The sequence below is a fragment of the Aquarana catesbeiana genome, linkage group LG04 (genome assembly GCF_042186555.1).
Source record: "Aquarana catesbeiana isolate 2022-GZ linkage group LG04, ASM4218655v1, whole genome shotgun sequence".
Classification (NCBI taxonomy): domain Eukaryota; kingdom Metazoa; phylum Chordata; class Amphibia; order Anura; family Ranidae; genus Aquarana; species Aquarana catesbeiana.
Genome location: NC_133327.1, coordinates 568,309,043 through 568,327,220, shown reverse-complemented (window position 1 = coordinate 568,327,220; position 18,178 = coordinate 568,309,043). Strand labels below are relative to the sequence as shown.

The window sequence follows — 18,178 nt, the reverse complement described above, 5'->3', positions numbered from 1 at the left end:
ATGTAATACATATAGTTGTACACCTGTAAACAGCATTATCCTAAAAATCCTTCATTTGTACTTTAATTACATGTTTAATCAATGTGTTATCCTATGTGGCTTATGTGGCTAACCCTCGAACATATTTTTAGAGCTGAGCAGGATGGATGCACAGCATTTTTCACAGATCTTCATAAAAGAAAATATGACCTTGGCATATTTTTTATTTTAATGATGTTTAAGATAATGTATTGTGCAGTTATACCTTTAAAAAAGTACTACCCATAAATATTAAATTATATAAATATAAATTATTACAATTAAGGGATTATCTGTGTCAAAACCTGGGCCAACAAGTTCAATATAATGTCAAGATAATTAAAAGTTAAAGCCAAAGTTAAAATATTAAACCCAAAAGCAAACATTTATTAAACTGCATATTACCTATTCTTATATATGATGGCTGCATTCATTTTCCTTTTAAGGCTTCCTTTTCTTTATTTTCATCTGGTGATCCAGCCAGTAAGTCTGTTGTGCAAACGTAGCAGTTAGAGGATGGAGACAAACCATTTACCATTGACCGGGGTGCTTACAATGGTCAGCTTTTAATTATTCTTGTAAAACCTTTATCGCAAATTCATTATTAGCAGTTACAGCAAATTAACTGTTTGCTGTAACTGCTTGTGTAACTGCCGTATGAGCTGGAGTTTGTCTTCAATTTGTTAGTGTATTTAAATCTGCTAGAACATCTAACACTCCCCTTCCCCTAGACTTACAATGCTGCTGTCCAAAGGTGCCCCTGTGCTCCTTCATCCAGAGTGGGGGCACTCTAATACAGGAAGTGTGTTACTGGCCAGATCACCAGAGGGGAAAATAAACCTAATGCAGCCCCCACATCTAATGATTGGTAAGCTGTAATAAATTACATTTTTGGTTTGGGATTTAATATCGCTTTATGCTAGAACAGAAATACATAGAAATATATTGTGCCAAACTCAGAAGAAAGTCCCTCAATTATCTTTCTGGGCAAAGCTACAGAGCACATCATAAAAAGAAAATTTGAAACATTGGGCTAATCTAATGACAAGTAAGAATCTTTCTACCCACAAGGGATTAATAATTGCTGGCCTTTCTTGACCCACCTTAAGTGTTCATAAAACAAGCTTAAGACCCCGAGTGATTTTCTGCTTGAAGCTTGTAGCTCTAAAACGCTCAACAAGCCAAATCCCATTCATTTCAATGGCCCCTGTTCACATATGAGGCTAGGTTCACACTATTGCGAATTGGATGCGGGTTTCTCGTATTCAATTCGCATGACAGGAGACTGTGACTAACTCTCAATGGAGCCGGTTCACACATCTCCGGGGCAGCCGCGGAGCACATTGGAAAAGGGTCCTGTGCGTCTTTAGCTCAGTTTCAGGTCTGAATTCAGCCAAAATTTTGGACCTAAAACGGTAAACGGGGACACACCGGACCCTCTGCTGTGCCCCATGGCCGCACATAGTGTGAACCCAGCCTGAGTGTTCTGTCACCTGAAGCTCAAAAAAGTACATGAGCTTTTTGGCAGATTACAAGCATTTTTGGCCCCATAGACTTCAATAGAATCTCTTGACTTGAGCATTTTACAAATAATTTGTCGCTCATTTTCTGTTCAAACAGGATCTCTCCACCTCTAATTTCCTCTCCCTGGCTAAACAAAAGCACCTGAAGCTGTAAAACGCTTGTAATACACTTCTTAAAAGTTTTAAAAATGTTTGTAAAAAAGCTGAAAAAATGCGTAAAAAAATGCCCGAGAAATACAAGTAAATCCCTACGCTCAGTTATGAATGGAGCCTAAGAAAGATTTTGTACAAAATTTCTGAATGCTAGTAATATGGAAACTACTTACTAAGAAAGGAAATGAAAGCCCCTCTAGAATTCTTCAAAAAACATAAAGGTCTTTCAAGAAGTGATTAAAGTGGTTGTAAACCCTTACACACCACTTTTACCTACAAGTAAGCCCATAATAAGGCTTACCTGTAGGTACTGGAAATATCTCCTAAACCTGCTGTTTACCATATTGCTTGCGCGGATGTCATCGGTGCATGCGCACTAAAGAAAAGGGCGCGATCGTGCCGTTTCTATAGGGCCCGTGTCGTGACCGTCGGCACCCATGCGTGGGAGTAACATCACACGACTCTAGCCAGACACAAAGCCAGAGTCCACGGCCCCTGAAGTAAGAGGGGTGAAGATGAAAACGGCCACCAGCTGGGACCTCTGGGACATCACGGGCTTCATTTGCAGGTAAGTGCAACATAATGGGCTAGTATGCGATGCATACTAGCCCAATATGCTTTTACTTTGCAGGGGAAGAAAGAGGAAGTAAAATCCATCAGGGTTTACTTCCTCTTTAAGTGGTTTTATGGTTTGCAAACCCTAACAACGAACTTCTCCTGTTAGGTCACTTTTAGTCTGTTAAATATACCATTGAAAGTGTTTTCCTATATCTATTTCTATATGTGCAAAAGATACCTGTGGATTCTCCAAACAATCTTGTCAGCTGCTGAGTTCTTGTGCTCTGTGCCTGTGCTGGCTGTTGTCAGTTACATTGTTCTCAGATTTCTACGAGGACTACAATGCCCATCCCCTCTTGGTTATGGAAAAGAGGAAAAGTTTTTTGAAGTCCTGTCCTACTGTGACAACTCTGTCCCACTATAGATACAGTTTAATGAGTGAGCGTTATCATTTTAGAGGAGAATTTGCTTTACTGGCAGGATTACCAGATAAAAATAAAGGAAGTAAAACCAGGAAAAAAAGAAAACAATGCAGTCACCACATCTAGGTACTAATAAGCTGCAATATATAACATTTTTGGGCTTAGATACATTTTGAGCATGGTGGCGGTGTGATGTTTGTGAGACTTTGTTTCCACAGTACTTTTGTGCCTTTAGATTTTTATTTGAGAAACAATTATTTCCTCTTCGTATCAGAAAATGGCTGTCAGCCCTGGAACTGAGTCTGAAGCACAGCTGGGCTGAGCAGCAAGATAAGTTATGGAAAGGTCTAGTCAAAATCCTGACCTCAATCCAACTGAGATGTTGGCAAGTCCTATAGTGCTAGAAAACATACACATTTCATTGAGTAAGTGATCTGAATGAAGGAGTCTGCCAAAAATGATCTGCATCGATGTAAAACCTTTGTTGACACCCACAGCAAGTGTGTAGTAAATTAATGTAGCTAAAGGCTGTGCATCTGGTTACTGACTATAAAGTTTTTTTGTTTTTTGTTTTTTTTTTGTTCTTTATATTAGTTAATTTTTGTTTTCAGAATAATTTTTATATTTTAAGGGGAAAGTGTGTGTGTTTACATAGGTGTTTAACCACTTCACGTCCATGCTATAGCCGAAAGATTGGCAGGCTTAGATTGTCGAGAGGGCGTCCATGTACGTCCTCCCGTGCTTGCGCAGCCCACGGGCCCTGTGATCACCAAGTCCCGGGACTCAGCTGATAACAGATTGGATCCCGGCCCTTTACCACATGATCAGCTGTCAGCTAATGACCGCTAATCACATGATGTAAACTGAAGCTGGTAATCGACTTTTTGTTTTTCTCACGCTGGCAGCGTGAGGAGAAAAAAATCAAGCTGATTGTTGGCTTCTGTAAGAGGGACATCGGTCCCACACAGCAGACACAAATGCTGCTAACCAGTGCCACCTACCAGTGCCCATCAGTACTGCTAACCAGTGCCCACCAGTGCCACCTATCAGTACCCACAAGTGCCACCTATCAGTGCCTCATTATCAGTGCCACCTATCAGTACTGCCTATCTGTGCCACCTACCAGTGCCTATCAGTTCCCATTAATGCCACCTCTCAGTGCTGCCTATCAGTGCCACCTATCAGTGCAGCCTCATCTGTGCCCACCAGTACTGCCTCATCAGTGCCACCTATCAGTGCCACCCGTCAATGCAGACTATCAGTGCCCATCAGTGCAGCCTCATCAGCATACATCAATGAAGGAAAAAAATTACCTGTTTGCAAAATTTTATAACAAACTATGAAAACTGTTTTTTTTTTGTTTAGCAAAAGTTCTACCAGACTAATATTTTTCACTCATTACTGAGCCCCCCCCCGAATAAAAGTAAATAAATAAATGAAAGCCAAAAACAACCAAATTATTACAACTAAAAATGTAAAAAAAAAAATACAAAAACGACCAAAGTCCCCAACTTCCAAGTGCTTTCTTTTGGTGCCGGTGAAATTACTCTACCATATTGCTGCCACCTGGTAAAGATGAGTATTCCAAATGCTGTGAGAATAGGAGAATACAGTGTAGTACTGCACATTTCCATGCAAAGTCCACTTTAAGAATGTTTTCAGGAATTGCTTGGAAAACATTGAATATTTGTTAAGTACTTTTGTTTTGTGGTTGCGGGTTTGGGTTTGATTCCAACCAAGGACACTATGCAGTCCTGACATGAACCTGGTATACTTTCCCCATATTTGTGAGTTTTCTCTAATATCTGTGGTCTCCCACATTTATACTAAGCAACTATAGTAAGTGGCAGACTAGCCAATAGCAATTGAGAGACTGTAGATACTTCTATGCTGGTCTTGATGGAGGTATCTGAAGTTGCCATCTAGGCCAGAGATATTACTTTTTAGTAGGTCCGTGTTTCCGCTTGGCTTGACTGCTGATGTTATGCATGTGATCAAATAAATAAAAAAAAAAACAGATATGGAATTTCTTTGCATGTTTTGATGTATAACACAGAAACAAAGCCCTGTGCTAATGGATGTGGTTGTTTGAAGCTTACCCTTGTCATAATTCTATACTGTATTGTGGAAATATTTAACCAGGGTACAGTAGGCATCTCTAAAGGATCATTTCAGGTCAGTGAAACAGTCACCTGAGGATTTGTTCCACTTACAAGGTGAATTGTTACACTGCATCTTTTTGTGGAATCTCAGCAGAGATTTCAAAGAATAAGAAAAGAAGTTCGAAATCTCAGACATGCTTTAGATCTCATGTAGTCATATGTCAGCAAACAGGAAATTCTAATTCTTCTATAGCTTCCCATAGCAAATGTCTAAGCAGCATTTAGTGGTTGGCCCAACACAGATACATTTTGATCAGTGAGATCAGCAAAATGTGCTAACAGCTATGTAGTGTGTGATGTTACTTAAAGGGTAACTCCACTTTAGTGCGGAAGAAAAATAGCAAATAAAAAATAATATAGTATATACAATTGCGACACAAGACACATTGAATGTTATTAAAAAATACTTTTTCTTTTCAATCTGCAGCTCTGTAATCTGTAAAAAGCAATGTGGCTACCTGGAGGTGCTCTGTACACAGAATGTATACAGAACGTCCCCAGAAACATAATTTCCTGTTTGTGTGATTGGCTCACTGATTTTCCAAGAAGTCTGCACTAAGATACAAATCAGATTTCAGGCATCCTCTGCAACAAAAATGTCATTATACTCCCATACTGCCAGTAAGAAATTACATCTAAAGGGATGCAGAACCTGCAATTTTCCTCCTAGAAATCCCTGGAGCTTAATCACCTAAATGTACTCCATCAGGAGGGACATTTAAGAGCAATCTAAATGGTAGGCACCGTCACATGGGCGGCTCTGACCAATCAGAACCTGCGTAGCCCGTCCTCTCAGTGGGGAAGAAGGCGCGTAAATGCCAAGGGGATTTCTAAGGGCCCGGTACCCTGAGGCAGCTAAACTGGGGCTCACAATGGGAGATCACCGCGCTGCAGGTCAGCGGGACTGGGGGGGGGGGTGAGGTGGGGCCCTGTGTAAGTTCACCTTACAGATTTTTCTGTAAATGTGAATTTATACTTTAGGCCTAATGTACACGGGACGCTGAGGCAACCTCTTCTGAGCGATTTTTTTTGACAGCTTAAAACCAGCATTTAAAAACATTAGCCGCATTTAGCAACGTTTTGCCGTGTTCGCGTCTAGGAGCGTTTATTTAAGATAAAGTCATAAGACCAAAGCACGAAACAGTATTATTTAACTATTTCAGCCATTCTGTGAGACCAGAGTGAATAGCAGCAGCTGAGAGAGCAGCAGTGTACTTGTATCTACCTCAATTTCGGTGCTTTTACTATGGATCCCATCATGAGCATATGTGTGGCAATTAAAAAAGCCAGATATTACATTTCATGCAACTGTTTTTGATCAAGTCAGGGGTCAAGCTCAATGGTGGGGTCATCTGGTTCAAATCTAACAACATATACAGTGGTGCAGTGGATAGCACTTTCGCCTAGCAGTAAGAAGGGTCTGCAGAGACTACAACATATCCTACAACATATCCAAAGCTGGGGTTCCTAGCACCAAGTGGCCCAGAGATATGGGGCCCCAAAGTCGGGTCACAAAATGTCAAGCACTTTTCTGCAGCAGAGAATGACATTTAGCGACCCGACTTTGGGGCCCCATATCTCGGGCCACTTGGTGCTAGGAATCCCAAATTTGGTGTGCAAACACAGTGGAACAAGCACTATAACATATCCAAATTTGGGGTTCCTAGCACTAAGCGGCCCCAAGATATGAGTCCCCAAATTCGGGTGACAAAATTTCAAGCACTTTTCTGCAGCAGAGAATGACATTTTGCAACCCGAATTTGGATATGTTGTAGTGCTAGTTCCACTGTGTTTGCACGCCAAATTTGGGGTTCCTAGCACCAAGTGGCCCCGAGATATGGGGCCCCAAAGTCAGGTCGCTAAATGTCATTCTCTGCTGCAGAAAAGTGCTTGACATTTTGTGACCCGACTTTGGGGCCCCATATCTCTGGGCCACTTGGTGCTAGGAACCCCAGCTTTGGATATGTTGTAGGATATGTTGTAGTCTCTGCAGACGCTTCTAGACGCAAGCTCGGTAAAACGCAGCTAAACGCGGCTAGCAAACTCGGCAAAACGGGCGTTTCTAAACGCCGGTTTCAGCTTTTAAAAATGTGTTCAGCAGAGTTTGCACCGGCGTCTCATGTGCATGAAGCCTATAGATGCAACAGCCTAAAAACGACATTAAACGAACCTGTGTACGTGTACACATAAGATAACATTGACATTGGATGAGTTCAGGAGCAGCTGAAAAAAGCAGCCAACTGCCTCTGAACGTCCGTTTACCAGTAGCAGTGTACATGGGGCCTTAAACTCCAGACATTATGCATTAATCAATGACCAACATTGTACAATACTCTACTACTGACTGCAAAGAAAAAGGAATCATTTTTGCAATATAATATCTATTATTTTGTTATCTTAATGATATAGTTTTTTCCACAATAACCAGGCCCCTAGCATACATGTAAACACTTTAGTCCATAAGGTGTACAGTATACAGGTGAGGGAGCTGATGTGGCTAAAAATAAAATTTCTGTTTATAACAGATATTTAACCAAAGTGGACTTGACTCAGCTAAGAAAAAATAAATTTAGGCCAGTCCCAGAGACTGTATACTCTCCACTGTAATATTACATCATACGGGTTATCTGGTTATCATGTGTTCTCTGGCTTGGAATATCAGTAGTATTCTATAATCTGAATGTGTTGACACAGCATATGTAGAGTACTGGTTTTGTAAATGATTACATTGTAAAAAAGAAATGTGTTTTTTTAAAGGAGAAGTATGGCCAAAGCTATTTTGGCCCTACCCCTCCTGGGATCACAGGAGTGCACTTCGTTCTGCGCTCCTGTGACCCATTTTTTGCCAACAGGGCCCTAAAGCCCATGGCCAACTGGCGTCACTCAGCCGGTCCAGGCTCCAGAAAAATTCCCAAATTTACTGTTGGGATCCACCCAGACGCCTGGACCAGCAGCTGGCTGAAAGACTGAGCCAGTCGCTCCCACCCTCTCCACAGCCCAATGTTCCAGTGAATGCCAGGGGGCAAAGCAGAGAGCTGGTGATTCTCAAACTCCCTAAACTCTCTTTTAATTACATAATGACATTAAGATGTTTATCGTAAAGGTGTAATTCAGTGAATACTGAAACTTAAATATTGCGATTCAACCTACCCCTGATAAGTTCACTATTTCATCCTGGCATCTATTGTGCATTTGTCCACTCCCCTTGTTCTGCAATGGGATGATCCTGGAACATACACTATATTACCAAAAGTACTGGGACACCTGCCTTTATACGCACATAAAGTTTAATGGCATCCCAGTCTTAATCCATAGGGTTCAATATGGAGTTGACCCACCCTTTGCAGCTATAACAGCTTCAACTCTTCTGGGAAGGCTGTCCACAATGTTAGGAATGTGTCTATCTTTTATTTTTTTTGCTTTTACTGGTATTGGCGGGGATCTGTGATTTTTAGCGGGACTGCGGCATTGCGGTGGACAAAGCTGACCCTAAGTGACACTTTTTGGGGACCAGTGACACCAATACAATGATCAGTGCTAAAAAATGCACTGATCCCTGTATAAATGACACTGGCAGGGAAGGGGTTAACACTAGGGGGCGATCAAGGGGTTAAATATGTTCCATGGGAGGTGTTTTTCTAATAATGGGGGAGTGGATTCACTGAAGGAAAAGAGAGATTGTGATTCAGCTTAGCTGAAACACGCTCTCTCTCTTTTCCTCCCTGGCAGAGTAGCGGTGTGCCTTGTTTAGATCGGCACACCGCTGCTCCATCTCTCCTGTGAACGATCAGCGGGTCGCGGCCGCCGGAGCCGCTGATTGGCTCCCACTGTGTCCAATCACGTACGTACAGGTGCGTGATTTTGCGCACCTGGGCCGCCCTGCCGCAGTAAATGTACCTGGGGTGGTTCGGAAGCAGTTAGAGTATCCAAAATCAAAAACAGAATTGTAATTTTAGCAACTTATTGGTTGTTGTATTTGATGTCTGCATTCATTTTTTCAGGCTTTTTTTTATCCCTTATTTTCACTTGGTGATCCTGCCAGTAGTACACTTCCTGTTCTAGGGTGATGCAGTACAGTATCTGAAAAGGAGCCATGTTGTCACTCTGGAACTGGAAGTGACTACAGAACACCCCCCCCCTCTTCTCCCCTTTCTATAAGGGACAGAGGTGTTCTTTAGTTCACAGAACTGGGAAAAAGGCTAATTGATAAATGTGCAGAAGAAGCATAGGAACAGGAAGTTATTAGGTCACTAGATTTCTGGCAGGATCAACAGATATTATTCTTGCGAAAAGATATAAGGTATAAAGGTATATTTAACAGACCAAAAGAGAACACATAAGAGAAGTTCATTGTGAGGGTTTACATAAACTGTAAATGTGCTTTTATGGCCTTTTGTCTTTGATGCAGTATATTTTAATATAGTTTTATGTTCTATTAAACAGGTTATGAAGCAGAAGGAGGATTTCTTCAATGCATGGAATTCATGTCTGCATCATGTTGTCACACTGGCTCTGGCCCATATTCACAGAGGTCAGTAAACTTGTGCAGTAACTGAGAGTGAGTCACTAATTAGTGTTGTAAACAGGGCCGAATGTATAGTTCACAAGCTCGCACCAGAAACACTGTCTATAGACCCCTGCCAATCACTAGTCTTACCCTAAAGAAACTTAGTGGCAAAATTAGACGCATGTGTGTACTGGAAATCATGATGCCTCTTATTTTGCAAAGTGCAATTCCTTGAAAAAGTATTCATACCTAAAATAAATATGGGGTGATTTTGGATTTCCCCTATTTATTATAAATATGTATTATCTTCTCTATTCCTATAGTTAGCTAGTCTATCAAAGCTCTGATAAAGTTAATGGTGATGGTACAACAACAATGCTAGCTATAAAAATAAACACTGTGCTTAAATAAGCAAGGATCTCATTTATTTTCTAAGAAAGTAGGAGTGCTAACATAAAACACTAAAACAATATTACAGAGCATATAAAACAACAGAGCAGGGGTGATACAATACCGTAGTTCCTTCCTTTCAGGTTCTGTATGCTGGCTGGGCTCCAGGACATAGAGGAATAACTCTAGCTGGCCATTACTTTTAAAGCTCACGCAGACACCACCCACACAAACACCCACTGCCCACCTATCTATCTTTCTGTCACATGAAAATCCATAAGAGGCCGTCCTTCCTAATCACCATGAAGTATATTCTTCTCTTGCCCATCTTCCAGGATGCATGCTGTAGTCTCCACTAGGGGCACCATTAGTCCATGAATCACTGTTTTTGACCCGGGTCATCTTCAGCAACAGCTTGCCTTTGATGTTGATGTAACCTCCCCAGGAGGTCTCATCTGGTACTCCTCTGTCCCTATACCCCTACCCCTCTATATGAATTCCTATTTATGACTCCTCGTCACGAACACCCTTCTGGGTAAACTTTCTGTACTGGTATTCCAAGACAGCAATTTCCAAAATAGGCCAAATGGTTGTATCAACCAGGCAATATATGATATTAAACCATGTTGCCTTCCAACAATACCCCTTGAAATTTTCCACATTTTGTCATGTTACAACCAAAAACAACAAATGGATTTCATTGTGATTTTATGTGATAGACCAAAACAAAGTGGCACATAATTGTGAAATGGAAGGAAAATGATAAATGGTTTTGAATTTTTTTTACAAATAAATATGTGAAAAGTGTGGCGTGCATTTGCATCAGCCCCCCTGAGTCAATACTTTGTAGAACCACCTTTTGCTGCAATTACAGCTATCAAGACTTTTTGGGGATGTCTCTACCAGCTTTGCACATCTAGAGAGTGACATTTTTGCCCATTCTTCTTTACAAAATAGCTCAAGCTCTGTCAGATTGGATGGCGAGCGTCTGTGAAGAGCAATTTTCAAGTCTTGTCACAGATTCTCAATTGGATTTAGATCTGAACTTTGACTGGACCATTCTAACACATGAATATGCTTTGATTGCAAACCATTCCACTGCAGCTCTGGCTGTATGTTTAGGGTTGTTGTTCTGCTGGAAGGTGAACCTCCACCCCAGTCTCAAGTCTTTTGCAGACTCTAACAGATTTTCTTCTAAGATTGCCCTGTATTTGGCTCCATCCATCTTTCCATCAACTCTGACCAACTTCCCTGTCCCTGCTGAAGAAAAGCCTCCCTACAACATGATGCTGCCACCACCATGTTTCACGGTGGGGTTGGTGTGTTTAGGGTGATGTACAGTGTTAGTTTTCTGCCACACATAGCGTTTTGCTTTTAGGCGAAAAAGGTCAATTTTGGTCTCATCTGACCTGAGCACCTTCTTCTGCATGTTTGCTGTGTCCCCCACATGGCTTCTCGCAAACTGACTTCTTATGGGTTTCTTTCAACAATGTTTTCCTTCTAGTCACTTCTTGACCTGTCTGGTGTGTTCCTTGGCCTTCATGATGCTGTTTGTTCACAAAGGTTCTCTAACAAACCTCTGAGGGTTTCACAGAATATCTGTATTTATACTGAGATTAAATTACACACAGGTGGACTATAATTACTAATTAGGTGACTTCTGAAGGTAATTGGTTCCACTAGATTTTAGTTAGGGGTATCAGAGTAAAGGGGGCTGAATACAAATGCACACAACACTTTTCAGATATTTAGTACATTGTACATTTTGTGTTGGTCTATCACATAAATACCCAATAAAATACATTTATGTTTTTGGTTGTAACATGACAAAATGTGGAACATGTCAAGGGGTATGTATACTTTTTCAAGGCACTGTATATACAACAGTTACTTTGTGACACCTTCATCTGTAATCCTGAGACAGGTGAGACAATTATGACAGTTTTCCAAAGGTCTGTGACAGAATTACTATTGTAGATGCAAACAGATGCACTAAAAACTTGTCAGGATCAGGTTTTACTTTGTCACAGTGCAACTTTAGAGCAGCAGAGGGAAGAATTAAAGATTAAAGCTGTGCAATTATAATAATCATCATCTGTCTCGCTGCTCCTGTTTAGAATTGGTGTGCTGTGCAACAGAATTGACAAATGTCCCCCATGGCACAGGGAAGTAACAAACTGCCCTAATATCCAGTAACCATAAAAGTTACCTTGTATCAATGAAGCAAATAGTCATTGGCATAATCTAATTTGATTTTGTCTTGATTTTGACTCTTAAAGCAGAGTTCCACCCAAAAATGGAAAATGGATGGAACATTTGGCATGTCATTTTTTTTGGGGGGGGGATACCCTCTTAGAGGCATCCAGCTCCCGCTTCCTCCTGGGGCTCCGCAGCACCAGAAGGAAGTTCACCTCTGCCCCCTCCCTGCAATTTTCTGGGACACGTCACAGGTCCCAGAAGATTGCCTGGCCATTCACAGCGCGCAGAGCGGCTCGCACATGCGCAGTGCATGCCCAGCTATGAAGCCACAGCCAGGCGCCCACAGTAAGAATCCTGGCGCCGTGGAGAGGAGGGGAAGAGGAGCGGGGCTTCGTACGCCCGCATCGCTGGACCGTGGGACAGATGTGTGTTCAATTATTAAATTCAGCAGCTGCAATTTTTGTAGCTGCTGACTTTAAATTTTTTTTCGTCGGAACTCCACTTTAAAAAATGCATTTTAGTCATGTGTACAGAGGAGCCATATAAAATGGCTTGAGTAAACGAGATTATGGAAAGAATTAAAATACTAAAGATCAAAGTTCAGTAGAAATGTTTCTTATAGTATGGAATGGATCGTGCTGCTAACTCATTATTTCTTTCAGTCCGGTATTAAGCTAGAAAAAAAAGTCCTGTGTTGTGAGGTGAAACATGTCTGTCATGCACTCTGAACAGTAAAGGCTGCATAATTAATCATTAAACAGTATCTGGAATCAGCAATGAACAGAGGTGTAGGCTATAAGGGACTGCAGTAGTTGTTTCATTTTTAGTATAAGCCTAGGTTCACACTATAGCGAACACAGACATCGCATGTGATTTGCATCTGTACTGCGGTGCCGATTGCATGCAATGTCTGTGCAACGCGAGTTGGATTAGCACAAAAAAGGTGCAGGGACTTTTTTTTTTCCGATTCCTGTCCGAATACACAGTAATGTATAGATGGGGGAAGCAGTTCATTTTTTTGTGTGTTTTTTCGTTCAACCCGCTAGTTCAACAAAAGAAACTGGCCCAGGTATGTCCAGCATATGACCTCACTCTCCGTTTTTATTATATTAATTCTCCCAGCAAAGTGTCACTTTGGAATGCTATAAAACGTTTATAAATAATAACTCTCCCTTGTTGTTTACTTATTCAGATTAGATATGTTGATCAGGAATATACTGATAACCAAGATATTGAGCTAATGTAAATGGCCAGACACAAAAGGATTGATTTACTAAAGGAATAGAGACTGTTTACCTAGCAAAGTGAATGTTCCCTTTGGAAATATATGTAAGCTTTGCAAGGTGAGTGTTGGCAAATAAGGTTACACAGTGTTTTCTCTGAATACCCAATTGTAAAAATACAATTTATGATAGCAAATGTTTAGGTATCCATAAGTGAACAAAGCTAGACCTTATCCACTAGCATTCACCTGCAAAGTGAACATACATTTTCCAAAGTGAACATTTTCTAGGTCAGTGGTTCTCAACCTCTCTAGTACAGTGACCCCTTGATAAAATTTCCCAAGTTGTGGGGACCTCTAACAGTAAAATTATTTTCGGAGCGTGGGTTGTCAGCACCTAAGGCAAGACAAGAAATTTGCGCCCCTAACCCATGGACATTTAGTGTTCCCTGAGTCCCTTCCACTCGTACAGTATTAAAACCCCTTATAGTACATTTTAGGATGTACCACTCTTTGTCTTTGTTCTCCTTTCTTTCCCTTTTATCTCTCTCTATCCTAATTTCTTGTTTTTTTCCCCCCATCCCTCTCTCTAGCCGTCTTTTTGTTCTTTCTCTTATTCTTTCTCTCCCTTTTTCTTTGTTCCTCCCCCTCTTTTCCTCTCCCTTCCATGTATTCTCTATTTTTATTCCTTCTCTTACTCCTTGGTGGGGGAATGGGATGAGTGGCAGTGCTGGCGAGGAGTTGGGATGAGTGGCAGTGCTGGCGAGGGGTTGGGATGAGTGGCAGTGCTGGCGAGGAGTTGGGATGAGTGGCAGTGCTGGCGAGGAGTTGGGATGAGTGGCAGTGCTGGCGAGGAGTTGGGATGAGTGGCAGTGCTGGCGAGGAGTTGGGATGAGTGGCAGTGCTGGCGAGGGGTTGGGATGAGTGGCAGTGCTGGCGAGGAGTTGGGATGAGTGGCAGTGCTGGCGAGGAGTTGGGATGAGTGGCAGTGCTGGGAGGAATTCTGATCAGCCAACCTAACCTGTTTCCCCGAAAATAAGACCTAGCGTTATTGTCAGTGATGGCTGCAATATAAGCCCTACCCCCCAAATAAGCCTTACTTTGTTTCCCCAAAAATAAGCCCTACCCTGAAAATAAGACCTACAAGCCTTTTAACTGGGGCTTATTTGGGGGGTGGGGCTTATATTGCAGCCATCACCGACAATCACGCTAGGTCTTATTTTTGGGGAAACAGGATAGGTTGGCTGATCAGAATTCCTCCCAGCACTGCCACTCATCCCAACTTTTAATGGCAACTATAATCACAGGTAGTGTTACTCACCGTGTCTCCAGCTTCTCTGTGTCTCCGACTTTGTGCTGTCTCGTAACAGTAACACCTATGCTGAAATCAGAAGATAGGGTCCCCTCCCATTTCACATTCCTCACCAGTCAGCTGATCTCTAGTCTCTGCCCCCCAGCCATGCTGTGAACTGAATGGGTGGCTGCGAAGAGGCTGAGTGGGTGGCTGCGGGCTCCAGAAACAGCCCAGCTGGGTGGCCACATGCTCCAGGGACAGCCCTGCTGGACGGCTGCGAAAAGGCTGGGAGAGCGGTGTGGGCTTCAGGAACAGCCCAGGATTCGATGACCCCTGGCAAATCATCATTCAATCCCTGAGGGGGTCCCTACCCCCAGGTCGAGAACTACTGTTCTAGGTGAACAAACTCTATTCCTTTAGTAAGTCAACCCCAAAGATTCTTTAAGAACCTCTCCTGTTGGAGAAGAAGCCTGACTTAAGCTGGCTATACTCTTGTTAGTTTTATTTTTTATTCTTTCAGCCAGCAGGCTAAATTAGAAAAAAACAAATTCTTGCAATCACTGGGACATTGTATTCTGACAGCTCCACCCGCACTTGATTGCCTGAGGCCACTGATCGAGAGCATGTCCTTTCCACATTAATCGACTTTTGCCAAGTAGGGACAGCCACACACTTTTTGGAATTCGTCTGGAACCCTGCTGAACAGGACATATTTCAATCAGTGTATGGCCAGCTTTATTCAGTACAGCTCTAAAGCATTCAATAAAGCAATGTGATAACCAAGGCATAGGATAGCGTTTGACCCAGTTTCCTAGAGACATTATTTTGTGCTATCATCTCCTCCTTATACCTCCTCCTGTTTTAGCCAGTACAATGGCCTTTTTATGAGAAGTATAATGCATGAATGTATAAAACATGATGTGACAAACCTAGCCGGGACAGAGGCTGTTGGAGAGGACTGAATGCAAGCCTGTTGCCGTTTGATTATGGGCCCTGGATTTTCAATGGAACAATACTCTTTGTGAAGTGAATTAGAAATCCAGTCTGAACTGTACTAATCGGACTCCGTCGTGTATATATTGTATGTTGTTTGATTCTGTTGGGGACTCCTTACTGTAGATTTGTGTCCCTGAAGAGAGAGGGGGGATTCCTCCAGCAGCCCCCTGCTGATAAGAATGATTCATACTGTTGGGACACATCCTGTGAGGAGATGTTGGTGTCATCAATTCCAACTACCTGTGTTTATGTTAAAGGAGCTGATCACATTGTCCTCTATACAATGTAGGAGACGGGACGACTCCTATTGGAGCTGCAGCTATTGTGTTTATACTCCTGTGTGAAGCTCGGTGCCCACAAGTCTGTCATCTGGTCTGGGTAAATTTTTTAGTTAATTAGCTCATGTTAATTATGTTAATTAGGTTACAGTTGTATTGTTAGAGAAGGTTCCAACGGCATATAAAGTCTTGTAACTTTGATTCATAATAAAACAGTTCTGATGTACTCCAAGACTGGTGTTGTCTAGTCCTTGGGGGTTCCTATAGCCAGATCCATTGGGCTCGTGTTCCAGAACTTAGGAAGCGGTATACTGACGAAAGCACTCAAGCGGAGTGTGGGACGTTCCGTGACATTGGTGGCAAGCAGCAGGAAAGCTTCCTGCAGTCTGGGACATCCAAACCTCCAACTGGATCCAAGATCAGCATAGCAGACTTCAGTCACCCCAGTGGAGATATGGACCTGGCATCAGAATTCCCGGGGCTGCTGCGGATCATCCTTTCAACATACACCAGGACTGTGTCTAAGGATGAATACCTGGAGCTCTGGATCGGAGCCCTCCAGCTCGCTGGTATAAAACAGGGCAAGTGTTTTCCAACCCAAGAGCAACGGGCCAGTGACCAACGGGCATTGCGGATGGCATTCCTGGGAGAGCGGCCCCAGGAGCAATGGGTGACTGAGTTGGACAGGCTGGTCCAGCAGGAGATAGAGCTGGACAATCGTTATTGGGCTCTGCAATGGCACGCAGAGGAGGGATATTTAGGGGAGACAACAGAATGCTCTCCGGAGGAATATGACTTTGGAGGCCCTGGATTGCTGTGGGAGAGCCTTACAGATATTTTTATGTTTGGCGATGAAGGGGAACCTGACCTTGAGGACCTGAGAGAATATAGAGTGTCTATGCTCGGTCTTGCAGGGGTCTCAGAGCTCAAACCTGATCTGGACCATTTGCTAAGGAAGGAACAGCATCTGGAAAGGGCATACAGGAAACTGCTAGAACAAGTTCAGCGGCATGCCAGAGAATCGGCAGTGGAAAATCCGGAGATTGCCGTCCCCAAACCTGAAGTGCTGACAACAGGGCAGAGCTCTGCTAACCTCTGCCCAGAAATGATAGCATCTTCTGGGTTCCATGGACAGGAGATGGTGAACCTCTATCCCCAGACATCAGTTGCAGAGACATGGGATTTGATAGACTTTTCTGCTGAAGAAGAACAACCTGATGAGCCTCCAGCAGAAGAGCTGCTATCAGGGCCAAAGTTCACTGTGCTCTGCCCAGCACCAACAGTGGCTTCGGCCTTCTTGAGAGAAGAGGTAGTCGGCCTTTCTCCCACAACACTGACAGGGACATGTAAGTTTCTGTAGAGGAGGAGCCACCTGGCAAACCCCCAGCAGAAGTGCTGGCAACCGGACAGAGGGTCCAAGACCTCTGCCCCACACCTGCAGCAATTGTGGAGGCCCAAGGTGAGGAAGTGGCAGTCTATCGCGAGCTGCAGATCAGGATCCAAGGAGAGAATGCAGTCATCACCTCACAACTGCAGCTTGATCTGGTGTCGGTTGATGGGGCTTCAGTCCCCACCTGTATACCCCAGGGATGCTGGGCAGTCGGCCCAGATCCCCAACAGCAGGATGGAGTGAGCCCAGTCCCCCTGTCTTCTCTCCAGCGGCAGAAAGGACTCCAGGGAGAAGGGCCAGTCCGGGCCTCTCCCCAGCGGCGGATATGTTCTCTGAGAGAGGCAGAGGATGGCTGGGTGAGTAATACTCTGTTTGGAATAATTTATTTGGGGTACTGTGTGGGTACAGGCAGTAGAGGACTGGAACTATGGACTAACTTCGGAGTCAACCCGTCTGGGGTCTCCTCCTGTGTTAGTCTCCTGCTGAAAGGGGAGAAATGTGACAAACCTAGCCGGGACAGAGGCTGTTGGAGAGGACTGAATGCAAGCCTGTTGCCTTTTGATTATGGGCCCTGGATTTTCAATGGAACAATACTCTTTGTGAAGTGAATTAGAAATCCAGTCTGAACTGTACTAATCGGACTCCGTCGTGTGTATATATGTATATATTGTATGTTGTTTGATTCTGTTGGGGACTCCTTACTGTAGATTTGTGTCCCTGAAGAGAGTGGGGGGATTCCTCCAGCAGCCCCCTGCTGATAAGAATGATTCATACTGTTGGGACACATCCTGTGAGGAGATGTTGGTGTCATCAATTCCAACTACCTGTGTTTATGTTAATTAAAGGAGCTGATCACATTGTCCTCTATACAATGTAGGAGACGGAACGACTCCTATTGGAGCTGCAGCTATTGTGTTTATACTCCTGTGTGAAGCTCGGTGCCCACAAGTCTGTCATCTGGTCTGGGTAAATTTTTTAGTTAATTAGCTCATGTTAATTATGTTAATTAGGTTACAGTTGTATTGTTAGAGGAGGTTCCAACGGCATATAAAGTCTTGTAACTTTG

General features: G+C 43.0%; 1 protein-coding gene across 2 annotated transcripts in view; it reads left to right on the top strand.

Annotated features, from left to right (window-relative positions):
- ACOXL (acyl-CoA oxidase like) overlaps positions 1-18,178 on the top strand; it is a 513,410-nt gene that overhangs the window by 379,666 nt on the left and 115,566 nt on the right. For both annotated transcript variants that reach the window (XM_073628050.1, XM_073628051.1), the window contains exon 16: positions 9,280-9,367. In XM_073628050.1, coding sequence (XP_073484151.1) covers positions 9,280-9,367 — 88 coding nt within the window. The remainder of the gene's footprint in view (positions 1-9,279; positions 9,368-18,178) is intronic.